The sequence below is a fragment of the Camelus dromedarius genome, chromosome 26, assembly GCF_036321535.1.
Source record: "Camelus dromedarius isolate mCamDro1 chromosome 26, mCamDro1.pat, whole genome shotgun sequence".
Classification (NCBI taxonomy): Eukaryota; Metazoa; Chordata; class Mammalia; order Artiodactyla; family Camelidae; genus Camelus; species Camelus dromedarius.
This window is the reverse complement of record NC_087461.1, coordinates 24,911,103-24,928,302: the sequence shown is the minus strand read 5'-3', so window position 1 is coordinate 24,928,302 and position 17,200 is coordinate 24,911,103. Positions and strand designations below refer to the sequence as shown.

The 17,200-nt window shown below is 42.2% G+C and overlaps 1 protein-coding gene across 1 annotated transcript in view; it reads left to right on the top strand.

Moving 5' to 3' along the window:
* Nucleotides 1-17,200, top strand: part of FAM171A1 (family with sequence similarity 171 member A1) — a 123,657-nt gene that overhangs the window by 61,169 nt on the left and 45,288 nt on the right. The window contains exons 2-3 of the mRNA XM_064479553.1: nucleotides 10,876-11,103; nucleotides 16,307-16,399. Of these exons, the coding sequence (XP_064335623.1) occupies nucleotides 10,876-11,103; nucleotides 16,307-16,399 (321 nt within the window). The remainder of the gene's footprint in view (nucleotides 1-10,875; nucleotides 11,104-16,306; nucleotides 16,400-17,200) is intronic.

Genomic DNA, 17,200 nt, shown 5'->3' with positions numbered 1-17,200 from the left:
GAATAATGTTTGATCAAATATCTGGGCACCCTTATGGCCCAGTGAGGATGGGCCATTAACCACATATCATTAACCATCACAGATACTGAGAAAGGAAAGCCAGGGGGTGGGAGGTGGGTGCAGTTTCAAAAAGACGGTCCTCAGCCATATAGAGTCATGCCAGGACAGCAAACAACCTGAGGAGTGCATACCCCCCACCCACTCTCGCTCACAGACTCCTGGGAGGACAAGACTCCCAGCCGTATGATGAAACTGAGCCAGGGACAACTTACTGCCCTCCTGTGCTGAGACAGGGCCTCTCACACTGCTGCTCCTAAATAATTTGCCTCCTCTGTGGTCCCTGCAGTCAGAGAAAACACCTGCTTCCTTATGTTGCTGTCTTCTAAATCAAAATCCAGCATGAGGGAGGAGCAGATTAGCAGAAGTTATGTTAGAGAAACCAAAATCCGTTCCTCCACCCTACCTACCAGGGAAGCTGGGAAAACAAGTTTCTGGCTTCCGCCCTAGACCAAACGCATGATATAAGAACCTACTAAAATCTTCAGAAGATGCTGGCCATCCAGGCTTACCTTCCCCTGCTACCCATCCTTCCAATCTCAGCTTCAACCTTCCTCTCTTCCAAGAAGCATTTCCCCATTGAAGGCAATAAACCATAATCATGGCCAATTTTCATGCCAGACATGCTCGCAGAGCCAAAGGTACCCCTTTTAAATGTTTACTGTCACACCTACATTACCTCTATACAGATACTGTCAGATCTTTTTTCTTTGTTTATTTGTTTGTGTTTATGTTTATAAACTCCAGACCCTATTAGTCTCTTCTTTGCTCTTTTTCACCCAGTTTCATCTTTTTTGCTCTCTGGCACAAGAATTGGTCTTACCTCTCCCCAGGACCCCCCGCCCCCCCCAAACAAATACCATAAACTCCTTACAAACAGTGGCCATATCTTTTTTTTAATGGAGGTCCTGGGTTGATGGAGTTAAGGGGGATTGAACCCAGGGCCTCGTGCTTGTTAAGCATGTGCTCTACCACTAAGTTTTACTGTCCCCCCAACCATATCTTTTTTCTTCTTCTCTTTTTAATGTCACACAGTTCCTAGCATCATACCAAGCACATAGTAGCTGATCAAGAAGTATTTTCTGATTAAGTGCAATTAATTAGTTATCTGAATTGATTAATGCTTCTCAAATGAATTTTGGTAGTCTCTATTTAGAACAATAATGAATAAGATATAAGTGGAACAAAAAAACCCAGAGATATTTAGGCAGGTATCAGATGGTATCCAGAAATGCTATTAGTTTTAGTAATTCATTCAACATGTATATTGAGTGCTTCTGTGCCAGATGCTATTCTGTGTGCCTGGGATACTTGAATAGAGGAGAAAAGAGAAACAGACAAAATAGTACTCTCAAAGCTTACGTTCCAGAAGGGTCCAACAGATAACACATGATAATAAATAAATGATAATAAATGATAAATATATTGGAATTGATCAGCGTAACACATAAAAGAAAAAGCAGAACACAATAATATCAGGGGTTCAGGGAGAGGTTGGAATTGACATTTTAGATAGGATGTTCAGAATTGTAAAGAAAAAATGTTTTTAGACAATCAGAGAAAATTGAATAGTTTCTGGGTATGAGATTGTTCTATGAATTGAACCTGATAATGGCATTTGGGGGCATGTTTTTTAAAAGTCCTTATCTTTTGTAAACTGAAGTATATATGAGGAAGTAATGTGACCTATCAGGATGTCTGGGATTTACTTCAAAATGGTTCAGGAAAAAAAAAAATTGAGGAAGGAAGGAAGGTGAAATCAGTTGAGGGGAGCACAGATGTGACAGGAATGGTAGAAAGTTAATATTTGAAACTTATCAGTGCTGAGTAGGGGGTGGTCCTCATACTATTCTTTCTACTTTCTTTCCCTGTTTTTTTTTTTTTTCAGTGGAGGTACTGGGGATTGAACCCAGGACCTGGTACATGCTAAGCCTGTGCTCTACCACTGATCTATACCAACTCCCTATACTTTATACTTTTATAAGTGTTCTAAGATTTCCATAATAAAAGTTAAAAAGAAAAATAACTAGTGGTCAGTCAAGGTCTTATTCAGGAGGTGACATTTAAGCGGAGGCTGAGGAGATTAGAGAGGGATCTGGGTAGATGGGTGTCCAAGGGAGAGCATGCCAAGCAAAGAAACAACACAGAGGTCCCTGGCCACCTTGCCACTCCTTGAATGGGGGCAGGGCGGAGGCATAGGAAATGAGGCTAGAGGGTAATTCGGTTTTAGGGTGGAGAACACCAGGAGTCTATAAGTCACTGTAAGGACTTCAAGTGAAAGTCGGATCTGGGAGTGCTGCAGTCATACCTGATATGTTTTCCTTGGGATTTTGTTGAACCACCAGGATACCCTGGATTTATTTATCCAGATTCTGAGATTAACACTTGTAACACATTACAGCGCCATCTGAAAGAAGTTTCTGCAGTGATGGAAATGTCCTCCCAGTGCTGTCCAGTATCTAAGCCACTAGCGCCCATGTGACTGTTGAGGACTTGACATGTGTCTGGTGTGGTGAGGAGCTCAATTTCTAATTTAATTTAATTGCAAGGAATTTAAATTTGAATTGGCATTGAACTGAATTTAAACTTGAATTGGACCTGCCTGTGCCTGGCGGCTCCCACACTGCAGTCTTAGGAGATAGTTAGTGTGGAGATATTTCCCTCCATGCTGGTTCTTACTTCGTTCAAGCAACCAAGCCATTCTCACCTCAAGGCACTTTGCGCCCCTTTGCCTGGCCAGTTCCTGCGTCTCCTTCAGGCCTGAGCTTAAATGACACCTCCTCAAATGGCCTTCAGATGTGAAAGTCAGGCCTCCTCCATCATGCTGGCCTTTTGCACCCAGTTTTCCTTTGAGGCATTTTCCCCGGTTTGTAATTACACTTGGTATTTAATGTCTCAAGCCCAGAGCCCCTCAAAGTCAAGGGTCCGATCACCACTGTCTACTAACCACACCGTCGGCATACAATAAAACTGACTCAGTCATCTCTCTCTTCTTGATGAGCCTGGCCAGAGATATGTCAATTTTGTTTACTCTTTCAAAAATCCAGGTCTTAGTTTGATTGATTTTTTTTCTTTTTTTTTTTTAACCTCTCTTTTATTTATTTCCTCCCCGATCTTTCTTATTTTTTTCCTTCTGCTGACTTTCGATTTTGTTTGTTCTTCTTTCTCTAATTCTTTTAGGTGGTAGGTTAGGTTGTTTATTTGAGATTGTTTTTGTTTTTTGAGGAAGGCCTGTATCGCTATGAACTAGTGGTCAGTCAAGGTCTCATTCTTAAAACTGTTTTTGCTGCATCCCGTAGATTTTGTGTCGTTGTGTTTTCACTGTCATTTGTCTCAAGGTATTTTATAATTTCTTCTTTGATTTACCATTGATCCATTGGGTTTTTTAGTAGCATATTGTTTAGTCTCAATGCTGTCACTTTTTTCTCAATTTTTTTTCTGTGGTTGATTTCTAGTTTCATGCCATTGTGGTCAAAAAATATGCTTGAAATAATTTATATTCTCTTAAATTTGTTGAGGCTTCTTTTGTGCCTGAGTATGTGGTCTATCCTAGAGAGTGTTCCATGAGCTCTTGAAAAGAATGTATATTCTGTTTTGGGGGGGAGGTGTGTTTAATGTCTTAAAATATTAACCAAGTTCTACTGTTATATTGTGTCATTTAGTTTCTCTGTTGCCTTATTTTCTGTCTGAAAGTTCTGTCCAATGATGTTAATGACGTGTTAAAATCTCCTACTATTATTGTATTACTATCAACTTCTCCCTTTATGTCTGTTAGTATTTGTTTTATATATTTAGATGCTCCTATAATGAGTGCATATATGTTAATGAATATAATATCCTCATCTTGTATTTTTCCTTTGATCATTATATAGTGTCCTTCTTTATCTTTCTTTATGGCCTTAGTTTTAAAGTCTATTTTGTCTGATATGGGTATTGCTACTCCTGCTTTCTTGTCATTTCCATTTGTGTGAAACATCTTTTCCATCCTCTCACTTTCAATAACAAAATAAGAAATGAAAATGGAGAAATTGCAACCAACACCACAGAAATACAAAAAAAATCATAAGAGAACACTATATTGCAATAAATTGGACAACTTAGAAGAAATGGACAAGTTTCTAGAAACACACAGTCCACCAAAACTGAATCAAGGAGAAATAGATCATTTGAGCAAACCAGTCACAAGAAGTGAAATAGAATCAGCAATAGAAAACCTCTCTGCAAACAAAAGTACAGGACCAGATGGCTTCACTGGGGAATTCTATCAAACGTGCAAAGAGCTCATACTGATCCTTCTCAAATTCTTCCAAAAGATTGAAAAGGAGGAAATACTCCCAAACTCATTCTATGAAGCCACCATCACCCCAAAACCAAAGCCAGGCAAAGACACTACTGAAAAAGAAAACTATAGGCCAGTATTGTTGATGAACATAGAAGCAAAAATCCTCAACAAAATATAGCAAACAGAATCCAACAACACATGAAAAAGATTATACACCATGATCAAGTTGGATTCATCCCAGGGACACAAGGATGGTTCAACATACGCAAATCAGTCAATGTAATACATCACGTCACAAGAGAAAGGACAAAAATCACATGATCATCTCCATAGATGCTGAAAAAGCATTTGATAAAATTCAACACCCATTTATGATTAAAACTCTAACCAAAGTGGGTATAGAGGGGACATATCTCAACGTAATAAAAGCTATTTATGACAGACTTACAGCCAGCGTAATAATCAACGGTGAAAAGCTGAAAGCCTTTCCACTAAAATCTGGAGCAAGACAAGGATGCCTGCTCTCACCACTTCCATTCAATATAGTGTTGGAAGTCAAGCCATACAAGACAAGAAAAATAAATAAAATGGATCAAAATTGGAAGAGAAGAGGTAAGACTCTATATGTTGATGACATGATACTATATATAGAAAACCCTAAAAGCGCCACACAAAAATAACAAGAGCTGGTAAAAGAATTTGGCAAGGTAGCAGGATACAAGATTAACATACAGAAATCAGTTGCATTTCTTTACACTAACAATGAAATATAAGAAAAGGAAGGTAAAGAAACAGTCCCTTTAAAAGTTGGATCCAAAAATATAAAATACTTAGGAATAAACTTGACCAAGGAAGTGAAAGACTTATACATGCAGAACATCAAAATATTGACTAAGGAAATTAAAGATGACTTAAAGAAATGGAAAGATATCCCATGTTCTTGGATTGGAAGAATTAATATTATTACAATGGCCATACTACCCAAAGGAATCTACAGATTTAATGTGATCCCTATCAAATTACCCAAGACATTTTTCACAGAACTAGAACAAATCATCCTAAAATTTGTTTGGAATCACAAAAGACCCAGAATTGCCAAAGCAATACTGAAGAAAAAAAAATGAAGCTGGAGGAATAACCCTCCAATACTTCAGATAATACTACAGAGCTACAGTATCAAAAGAGTACAGTATTGGTACAAAAACAGACATATGGATCAATACAACAGAATAGAGAGCCCAGAAATGAACCCACGAACTTTTGGTCAATTGATCTTTGATAAAGGAGGCAAGAACATAAAAATAGACTTAACATGTGATCCAGCAATCCCACTCATGGGCATATACCCAGAGAAAAATAAAATTTTAAAAGACACATGCACCCCAATGTTCATAGCAGCACTATATACAATAGCCAAGACAGGGAAACAACCTAAATGTCCATCAACAGATGACTGGATAAAGAAGATGTGGTATATTTATACAATGGAATACTATTCAGCCATAAAAAAGAATAAAATAATGCCATTTGCAGTAACATGAATGGACCTGGAGATTGTCATTCAAAGTGAAGTAAGCCAGAAAGAGAAAGAAAAATATCATATTTACAAAATAGAAACAGACTAACAGACATAGAAAACAAACTTATGGTTATGGGGGGAGGTGGGAAGGGATAAATTGGGAGTTTGAGATTTGCAGATTCTAATACATATATAAAATAGATAAAACAACAATTTCAGACTGTATAGCACAGGGAACTATATTCAATTTCTGGTAGTAACTTATGGTGAAAAAGAATATGAAAACAAATATATGTATGGTCATATATGACTGAAGCATTATGCTGTACATCAGAAATTGACATAACATTGTAACCTGACTATACTTCTATATATATATGTGTATATATGTATGAAAAAAACCTGACTGAGATGAAAATAGAGAGGGAGCAGTGCCAGTGTTCCCAGTTCTGGGGGCCCAGGTGAGGGGCCACTCACCCAGTTTGGGGAGGGGTTGGTAAGTCTGGAACAGCTTTTTGAATACACCAGAACTAGGACTCTCAAAGTGTGGTGAGAAATTGGCAATGTGAAAGCAAGGTTGCAGAAAGGCATTTCCTACAAAGATGAGAAGCAGCAATAGGAAGGAAAATAGGAAAAGTCCAGGACCATGTCTGGGGCTATGGTACATGAGGATCTGGTGGGGCTTGATTGTGGAGGACCTTGGATTGCTTGAAATGGATCCTGTAGGTCAGGGGTGGGCAGATTTTTCTTTAAAGGGCCAAAAGGAAATAGTTTAGGCTTTGCAGTCCTTTGGTCTCTGTCAAAACATCTGAATTTCACCCCTGAAATGCAAAACAGCCTTAGACAAGATGTACATGACTGGGCATGGCTCTGTTTCAGTAGAACTTTATTTATGGACACAAATCTGGATTCCAGGTAATTTTCATGTGATACAAACTATTATTCCTTTTTTCCCCTATCATTTCCCTATCATTTCAAAGTGTAAAAACCATTCTTGGCTCATGGACCATGCCAAACAGGCATCTGGCCACATCTGGCCCTCAGCCACAGTTGGTGGGGAGCTAACGGGTTTGAAGAGGAAAGGACATGGTCATATCAGCATTTCAGATGGTCCCTCTGGCTTCAGTGGGATTTCAGCGATCAGGTCTTGAAGACAGTGGCAATTTCTGTGGAGAGATGGAACAGCAGTCTGGGTGATAGATGTCCAGGGCCTGAATTAGGACAGAGTTAATAAGGATGGGAAGGAAAGACTGGCTTTGAGACCTATATTCTGGAATCAGAATCAGCAGAACTTGGTGATTGATGTTCAGGTTCAAGAGTAAAAGAATAATGTCCCAGCTTCAATTTAGTAATCAGGTTCTCCAGCTCAGCAGGATCTATAAAGCTCTCACTGACCAACAAAGAAAAATAATGCATCTTAATACATATTTAGGTCTGAGGCTATTGATATGGTCTTCCTTTTATCTGCAAAATTAGATAAATAAATAGTAAAGAGTGTCCCACCACATCATGAGATCAGTCCCCTGGCTGTCATTTAATTCAAATAATTTTGTTTGCTGTTGAATGGACAATCTAATTCTAAGTGTTACTCTATACAAACAATATCCCAATGGGCCATTTCTATAACTTCTGCTCAATTTTGCTGTGAACTTAAAACTGCTCTAAAAAAAAATAAAGTCTAACTGAATGAGAGCTACTGTTCATGCTATACTGTCATATGAATAAGGCAAACTGCACATTTAAAAAAAAATGATACGCCAGTGGTCTCTAATGATTACCTAACCATAGCGACATTTTTTCACATCCTATCACACCAAAAAAAAAGTAGCTAAATAATTCCTTTCAAGGTATACAATTGCAGGACATAAACTAGGCTTTCTGTATTAGAAGAACTTCAAGTGGTAGAATCTAGGATATCGATTATAGGAAAAGTCCTTCTTTCTCTGGTTATTTACCAGTCCTTTGGCTTTGTCCAAATCTCAGCTGCTCTTGCCTTTCCAGCAAACACAAGAGAAGCAGAAACCTTGTAATCCCAGTTGTTAGTAAGTGTTGAAGAAACATAAGGTTACATGAATCATCGGTGCAACCCTGCAGATTCACCGTCCCGCTTGCCCTGTTCTAGAGGATTTCTGCTATGCAGGTACAAATGACAGCTGAGTTCATCCAGGTGATATCTCCCCATGCCACCTGAAGACAAGGAAGACCCAGTTCAGTAAGAAAACATGTGTGGTTGTACGTACTGCAAGTCTGCGTTAAGATAACACTGATAAGATTGGAAGGAGTCGGCTAATTATGTTTTGTAATGTTATGTCCTGATTTCCTTGATGTTGGCAGTAGTTTTCTCCTCCTATAGTATGAAGTGACCAGGTTCGGTTTCTGTAGCACTTACTTTTTTCTCTACAAGGTTTTGAGAGATTCTTTTGATGCAGACCTTATATAGTACCTCGATCTAGGATTCTTTAGCAGTTTTTTACGGTCATCTACTCAAGAAATGTTTTAAGTCAGTGATACCAACCCAGGCTCTTGAGGTCTTTAATCAATAGAAATTCAGAAGAAGCCAGATAAGAAATTCCGGCAAGGCTTTATTGGGGCTCGTGCCACAGCATGAGGGAACAAAAATAACTAACATGTGCCCTTGCTCACTCCCCAAGGAAGCATAAGGTGGTTCCTTAAATGGGGTAACAACAGGGCAGCAGGTCCATGGGTGGTGCAGGAGGCGTGGCTTAAGCGTTCCACCCACCTTCTTGCTGTTGCTTTGTGTGGGGATCATGTGCAGTACCCTGCCTTTGCTTTGGCAGCTCAGAAGTGGCAGTTGGTCTGTGTTCTTTCTGTATCTTTTTGTTCTTAATTACCCCAACCTTGCACGCTTGCAGTTATTTTCAATCCCTTATAGTTTCTTTGCATTCTGTTGCTTGAGGAAGTGTTTTTCCAGATGCAACCACTCCAGTAAAGGGTCCCACATCCCAGCCTATCTCATCAGTATGTGAAAAAATGGGTGAGAAAGTGATCAACTAACTGACATTTACAGTAGTTGAAAAGGTTGCTTTAGCATCATAAGTCACCGACTCGAACCAAAAGAAATTCTCAGCGTGGTTGCCCCGGGTAAGGAAGAGCTTGGGCTGTCAAGTTGCTACCCCTGAGAGGGATGTCTCATCCCTCCACTTTGTTTTAAACTTTTCTCCCCTCCCACTCTCTTCCCTGTGCCCTTTCCTGGTACCATTGGACACTATGACCAAATGCTTTCAAACATAGTGTTTGGAATAATATAATGGCTCCAGCTTGTGTTTGTGCTTATCCTGAGACATATATATTGTTATTATCCCCAGTTTATAAATGAGGAGCAAGACGTGGAGAGCAGAAGTAACTTGCCAAGGCCACGTGGCTAGAATAGGGTGGAGCTGAGTTTCCAACCCAGAGTGTGAATTGCATAGAACTCTAGACACATACACTGGACAGTTCCTACCAGGCCAGCTTGGACACGCCTCCTCCCCTCACTCTCAGGCTGCTCCCCAGCCTGCCTTGACCTAACCTCCTTAATAGTCTCTCCACCGAGCTGGACTTCAGTGGTTCTATGAACGTGAGCTCCCTACTCACCTGGCAATTCTTTGCTATTCCTTGTCCCACCTCCCTATCCCAAGTCACCAGTAATGCCTTCAGATCTGAGGCAGCTCACAATGTCTGGCAGGTCATGCCTGTAAGTGGCAAGTGGATTTAGGTCACTGGGCACCATTTATTCTCTTCATACCTAAGCAAAGGGGCTTTCTTAGAGCAGAATACATTGATCATTCTGGAATATATCTGGAATCAGCGTCTGTTTATTGATGTCCACCATGGTCCACCACCACCTCTTGCTGGGTTATTATAGAATTCTCTTAATTAGGTGTACAGTCTCCAGTCTTGCATCTCCCTGAGTCCATCCTTCACCCAAAGCCAGATGTTTCTATGCATACGTTTGATTTTCAATCCCCTGTTTAAGACCTTTGTGACTTCCTATTGCCCTTAGGATAAAGAATCATCCTTTTAGCTTATAAATCCATAACTGATCTGGCCTTTGCTGGCCTCCCCAGCCTTGTCTTTCCCTGGGCTTCATGCCCTTCACACTCCCCATCCAGCTTTCAGAACTTATTTCCATTTCTCCAGGAAGCATGGCTTTCTCTTGCCTCTGAGCCTTTGCACATGCTGTTCCATGAGTGTCCCTTTGTGCCTCCACTGTACATCCCCCAGGCATAGCACTTGCCTATCTACTCACTTTCCTTCACCACTGTGGTTGTGCATTTACTCATGATTCTAGTCTTGGAGTATCAGCTTAATAAATGTCTCTTGTATGAATGAATGAGAATTTCCCACTCAATTTTAATTTTTAACATTAATTTGCATCTGTCCATTTCCCATATTCATTATTTGGTCTTGCCAATATTACTAACTCAACTTCAGCTATCTTTTCAAATGTTTTATTTTTCATTTTTTTCTTCTAACCTTCTCTCCTCTCACTCTTTGTATCCTCCCTTCTGAAGATATTTTGGCTACGTTTTGATCTAGTCTTTATGGTTACCAGCATAGCAACCCCACGCTGTACATATCCATGTTCACTAGGGTTGTTGAAGAATATGACTGCAGATCTTAGTGCTTGCAGGGTCCTTCTGTAGCAGCCTGAGCCTTGCTTGGGCTGTGTTTGCCAGCAACACTGGGAAGGATACAAGAGCTTTGTGTTTGTTACACAGCGTCTTAAAGGGATAGAATTTTTCTCTCAAATAAGTGTTGGTGTGAGCAGGGAGGAGCCAAGAGGGAACCAGTGTGTGATGGGCAGTGGTTTTGAAGCAAACAGGAAATCATGTAAAGTAAAAAATGATCTCTAATAAGAAAATGTTTCCTTCTTAAAATGATTCATATTTTGGATATAGCTCTAGATTTTCTCAGCATGTTCTGCTTTCTTCCTGCCTTTGTGGTTGTAGCAGAATGGCTGTTGAAGTTGCCCAATTAATAGTACTGTTTTTTTGTTGCTTTGTACTTCTTCCAGAGGTTACCCTGAAGGTCCACGTCAGTGATGCCAGCACCCATCAGCCCATCCCAGATGCCCTCATTGAGATTTTCACCAACCAGGTCTCCGTCGCCTCTGGCACCTCGGGGACAGATGGCATTGCCTTCATCAAATTCCAGTATAAGCTGGGCAGTCAGCTGATTGTCACCGCCACGAAGCACGCCTACGTGCCAAACTCTGCCCCATGGAAGCCAATCCGGCTACCCGGTAAGGTGGTCTTAACCTTTCTCTAAAACAGGGCTCGTGATCAGGCTAGGGGTGGAGTCAGATACAGAAACAATTTTGTAAGTCAGACCATCAGGAGAATACTTGTTCATTCTCTGCCTTATCTCTGGGGGCCCCTTATGTGAAGGGAAGGTGGGATCCTGGTACGAGGCTGATTGGGGCTCTGTGTTACTAGATGCACAGTGGAACCGAAGCCTTTTCTGCTCATTTCCCCATCTCCGTTCTGAACCTTACTGATTGTAACTAGCCAGGGGAATTGGGGCAGTGCCCTGGAATGAGGCTTCCTCATCTTGCTTTAGGGGCCTGAGAGCAAGGCTGGCCAAAAGATGGGGAATGATGGTGAGACTCTTTCCCACCTTCTTACCTGCTAAGGAAGACCAGTCCTGTGTGTTTCCTCCACCTCAATACTCCCCTCCACTTTGGGCACTTCTTATCACCAAATGTGTGTGGATTTTTCCACACATCAAGCAATTTGCAGACTCTGTGACACCAGCAGGGTACTTACTTAGTAGATTCCCAGCCTGTTACAAAGGCTACAAAGGCATAGCTTTATGGAAGAGAGGTGTAGGGCAAGGTATGTGGAAGGGGCACGGAGCTTCCATGCCCTCCTCAGGTGTGCCACCCCTCCAGCACCTCCAAGTGTTCACCAACCAAGAATCTCACTGAGCCCCATCTTTCTGGGTTTTTATGGAAACTTCATTATAATCAGGCATGGCTGATTAAGTCATTGGTCATTAGTGTTTGACTCAGCTTCCAGGCCCTCTCCCCTCCCTGGTGGTCAGGGGGATGAGACTGAAAGTTCCAATCCTCTAATCACATGGTTGGTCTCCCTGGCAACCAGCTCCCATCCTTGGATTATCTAGGGGCTTTCCAAAAATCACTGTCTTAACTTAAACTCCCATTAAAAGGGACTTGTTATGAATAACAAATGGTCCTTTATTGCCCATATCACTTAGGAAATTCCAAGGGTTTAGGAACTCTGAGTCAGGAATGAGACCAAGACCAAATATATATTTCTTATTATAAATCACAAGATCATGTTACCATTCACCACTGAAAAGCCATCAGTCTACCACAAGGGGCAAGGATGGTGCCTGACATGGGTTCAGCTGGGGATGGTGGAGGTGGAGAGCAGCAGATGGTGCCCTCTCTGTCCCGTAAATTCAGGCTCCGTCTTATGCCTGGACCACATTCTCTTCAGGCACCATTGCTGCCAGGGTGGTAGGGGTTGGGGGAGCGTAGGCTTTCGAAACCAACTTACCTGGTTTCTGGCTCCAAATATGTGCTCGAGCCCCTCTAGCTCTGATGCCCATCTCTGCAAAATGGAGCTGATACCACCTTGTAGAGTGATTCTGAGTTTAAAAATAGTCAACAAAGGTGCACCAGCTTCCAGTGCCTAGTAGGTGCTCAATAAATATACAGCACCCAGCACCATGCCTGGCAAAATACCAACATTAGTGCTCATGTCTGTGCCCCTGGACATGCCCCATCAGTGTCCGCGCTGCCACTGGGGACACATGGGAGCTAAGTGTGACTGTGCGAGTCTTATCCAGCCCCAGAGTCTACCCTCATTCACAAAATTCTCTTTAGTTCACTTTATACTTAATAAATGCCTACTATGTGACAGACACTGCCCTGGCCACTGAGAATACAGATCTAGAAACTCAGAACTTGCCCCTACGGAGTTTATCATCTAGTTATAAAGTCAGCCACAGAAGCCAATTCCTTCTAATGGGATAAATGCTTTGATACATTTATGTGCATGTGGACGTAGGGGGTGCTGGGGAGGAACAGTTAGCCAGCGAGGTGAGTGAATGAAGGCTTCCTGGAGAGGCTGAGAGGGGATCTGAGTCTTGAAGATGAATAGATATTAGCATCAGAAGGTGCTTGTGAAAACATACAGATTCCAGGACTCAGTCGTTCAACTGGGGAGATTGACCCAGGAGTGTGTATTTCAAAAAGCATCTCCTACCCCTCCCAACCCCGCTGGACATCTATGGATAAAAATGTTCACTAAATTTTGTGACCACTGCTTTGAGAGCTATGGAAGTGAATTTGAAGTAGGTACAAATGAAGAAATCCTTTAGGAAAATTTTAGAGAAAAAGAGAGAAATCTGAGAAATACTCAACCCACAAAATCCCGAAAGCCTTGGAGAATGGATAGGAAAGACATGGGGGAAAGGATGAATTAGAACAAATGTAAGTTGAATGTCAGGTTTCTGGCTGGTGATAGTGGATAGAATAACAGATGGGCACTGGGCTTGGGAGACCTGCCACGCTGTGGGTCCCTAAAATTGACTCCATTAATGCTGTAAGTTGAAAGACCCTTTTCCTCCCTCCCTGTGTGCCTCTCTTTCCCCAAGCTTGAGGCTCAGGCAAAGATGGATGGAAGTAGGGGTGGAGGTGGGGGAGACAGGAGAAAGGGAATGAGTGTTGGGGTCACCACTGATGATGAATTTAGCATAGATTGGATTTGAGCTGCCTGTGGGATGCCAGGGGTGTCGGCCGTTAGTTTGCAAAGAGTTTGGAACTTATGAGATTCAGAGGTGGAGGTGTATTTTGAGGTCATTATCAGCATTGAGAGGAGACTCCAAACTGTGAGCTCCCCCAGAGAGTGGAAGGGAGTGGGCCTGGGACATAACCCTGAGGAGGCCAGCACAATAGGACCGATGATCCTTACTAAGTTATAATGAAAGAAAATGTTTGACCTCCCCCATTTTTCACACCGAAAAAAAATCACTGGAAACAGCCCAGAGCAGGGAGAAAGGGGTGGAGTTTAAATGGTATCCACATACCACAACTCCACCTTTGCTGGGAGCGCAGCAGCACAAAATACCACTGATTGTGTCACGGTAGTTAGGTTCCCCAGAGTCACCACGAACATTGAATTCATGAATCCCGAGTCATCTCTTCCAAAGGGAAATGCAGGGTTAGGTTCCTGAAAGCCTCTGGTCACAACACTTTCATCAACCGATCAGAACATCACCTTTACGTGTTTACATGTCTTTCTGTTTGGAGATGCCTGACTCAATATTTATCAGTGGTTCCCGAACATTGCACCATAAACATTGTCTGAGTGAAGCTTGTCTAATGTGTGTTTCTGCCCTAAGGCACACCCCAGCCTTCAGGAAGGTCGGACAGCACTTCAGCACAACTCTTGGGGGCCATTTGAAATAGCGAAATCACCAACAAAAAATACAGCAGTGCAAAAACTTGGCGTTAAATAGGCGTCAAAAAGGACCCTGGCAGTCTGAGAGCTGAAACAAGAAGGCAGAGCGTGGCCGGGTTTGACCTCAGCTGGAAACATGCATGTCAGGAACTCAGATTTTTGGCCATTCTGCACATGTGCACAGAAGGCATCATGAATGTTGATTTGAGAGTTACAAAGAGACTTTAGTGAGTAGACACATATGCAAATACTCAATCCACAAATAAGAATCTGCTGTGCTGTAGTTATGTTCACTTTGACTTTGTTAATATGATCGTTTGAGAAAAAGCAACCATTTTCATCATACGCATTTTTTTCTTAAATGAGTAAATAATGGTTAAAATGTTGTTTAATTCAAAGAGTTTGGGACTAGGCCTGAAGGCACCTGGGTTCTAGGCCTGCCCGCCCCCAGCTATCCCCACACATGTAAGCCCATCACAGCTTTCTGAGCCTGAATCCTTTCTAAAACTAAGTCAATTAGACTGAATATGCTTCAAGGACCCCCCCATGTCTTTCTTTTTCTCTGCGTGCCTTGTCCACATAACAAGATACCCGCTCTGTGCTTGTCTGCACTGTTATTCCTTTACTGTTCTCTCTGCAAGCTTGTCTTCTGTCCTTTAATGCCCAGCGTGGCTGTTTTCTGTTCTCAGGAGCCTTCGTGCCTTTCCCAGGTAGTTAGATGTTCCTCTCTCTCTACTTACTAAAAACAAGACATCAGTCGGTATCTCCTCTCTGATAGCTAAAATACCATCTTCCTGCAGATCTGAGCGTCTCTCTGCCACCTTCCACCCACCAGCGCGCTCAGTCCCTGTGAGTTCTGTAGTCCCTTCCCTCCTGCTCAGGAAGCCCCTGCAGGTGTCTCGCCCCTTCTCATCATACTCATTAGGAGAAATCATTTTTTCTCCTATACGTAGTAGGGCTTGAGGAGCAGTGTGCTAGAGCAGATGCCTTATGTTTGGAAGTACCGAATGTTGTAGGTTAGAAATGTCTCAAAACCCTCTGTGATGGTCGCATACATCTCGCAAGGCCAGTCACAGGTGATTCCAGCTCGGAGTGCCCCACAGGTTTTCAGGGCGCAGAAAAAGCCCTCAGGATCTGTGTGGACTCTTGAAGGGAGCAGAATTGTCCAGGCGTCTTCACTTAGAGAGGCAGGAAAATAAAACCAGAGTTTGGAGGTGAGTAGTTTCTTAGAGGCGGGAGCTATCTGGCTCTTTTTCCCTGACCGTTAGGTACCCTGTCATTGGTCAAAGGGATCGTTGTTAAAGATGGTTAAATTTACCCATGAAGTGATTATGTAGGATTTACCCAAGTTAGGGTTTCTCCCTTGAGTCCTGGCTCACACACATCCTTCCTCCCCCAACTTGGTAGAGATTTTTCTCCCAACTTTGAACCCCCAACATGAATTCTCTTTTTTTCTTTTCTTTTTCTGTGTTTCTATTTGAGATATAATTCATAGAACCATAAAATTCACCATTGTAAAGTGTGTAATTCACAATGTTGTGCAACCATCACCACTGCCTACTTCCAGACTATCTTCTTCACCTCCAAAAAAAACCCTCACACCCGGGTTGAAGCTCCCCAAAGCCTGTATCTTTGGGGCTTTCATGTAAAGTTCATCACATCAGCATGATCAATCATTAAGTGAACTCTCCACCCCCTCTACCCTCCCTGAAGGATGGGAGGTAGGGCTGAAAGTTCCAAAATTCTAATGTGGATTGGTCTTTTTGGTGACCAGCCCCGCTCCAGGAGCCCACCCAGGGTCTCCTCATCAGAAAGAGAGACTCTGATCACTCAGGAAGTTCCAAGGTATGTAGGGGCTCTGTGTCAGGAGCCAAATGCATAATTATTATGTCACACTATTAAAAATCAATGCCATTGATGGATTTGAACTCAGAGAATCCAAAGAACACCGAGTACTTAAAAAATTGGAGTGATTTAAACGTGAGAATTCCCTCATATCCATTTTTGTTTCTGCAGTATTTTCTTCACTGAGCCTTGGCCTGCTTCCAGAAAGATCTGCCACCCTGATGGTATATGAAGATGTTGTCCAGATAGTCTCAGGATTCCAAGGTACATCTGAAGTTTAAAAAGAGAAGCGATGGTAACTTTGGGGCCAACTATTAAATTCTTATGGGGGATGGCTGTTGTCAGGGAGTGAGGGCAGTGAATGTGTCCACAGCTGGATGTAACAGTGTCTGTTGTCCCTGCGAATGGACAACACATTAGCATTCTGGTGAAGCTGCTGGCTATGACCTGGTTCCTTATAGACCCAGCCTTTCAGTGTACGAGAGGAAAGAGGGGCTCCACTTCTCTGTCCACACTGCATCTCTCCTCTCCAAAGGAGAGAATATTCCTTGTGGGATCAGGGTCCCCATTGGCCTCACTGACCAGTGGGCGGGGTCTCTCTTAAAAGGTTCATGGGCACTTGAGGGTATAGCGTTTCAGTTTTGCAAGATGAAATGGTTCTAGGGACCTGTTGCATGACAATGTAAATACACTCCACGCTACTGCACTGTACTTCAAACTGGTTAAGAGGTAAATTTAATATTGTATGTTTTTTACAATTAAAAAAATTTCCTCCACTAAAAAAAACCAAAAGGTTTAGTTTATAGGCATTTAAGTGTGCCCTGTTTCTCTCTCTTGTCCTTTTATTTTTTAATTCATCTCACACGCAAGGATGTGTGTAAATGTGACCGCACCCCTATAACTTCTCTTACAGAGAAGCTGGTGTAGAAGGTTTGTGGGACTCGCCCTTTGGGTGGTATTGGGTTAGGGTTAGGTGTTGGGGTTGGAACTGGGAATAAGGCAGTGTCAAACATATTCTTGTGCTGAGATGATCAGTTTCTTCCATCTAAATCATGGGCCTGAGGA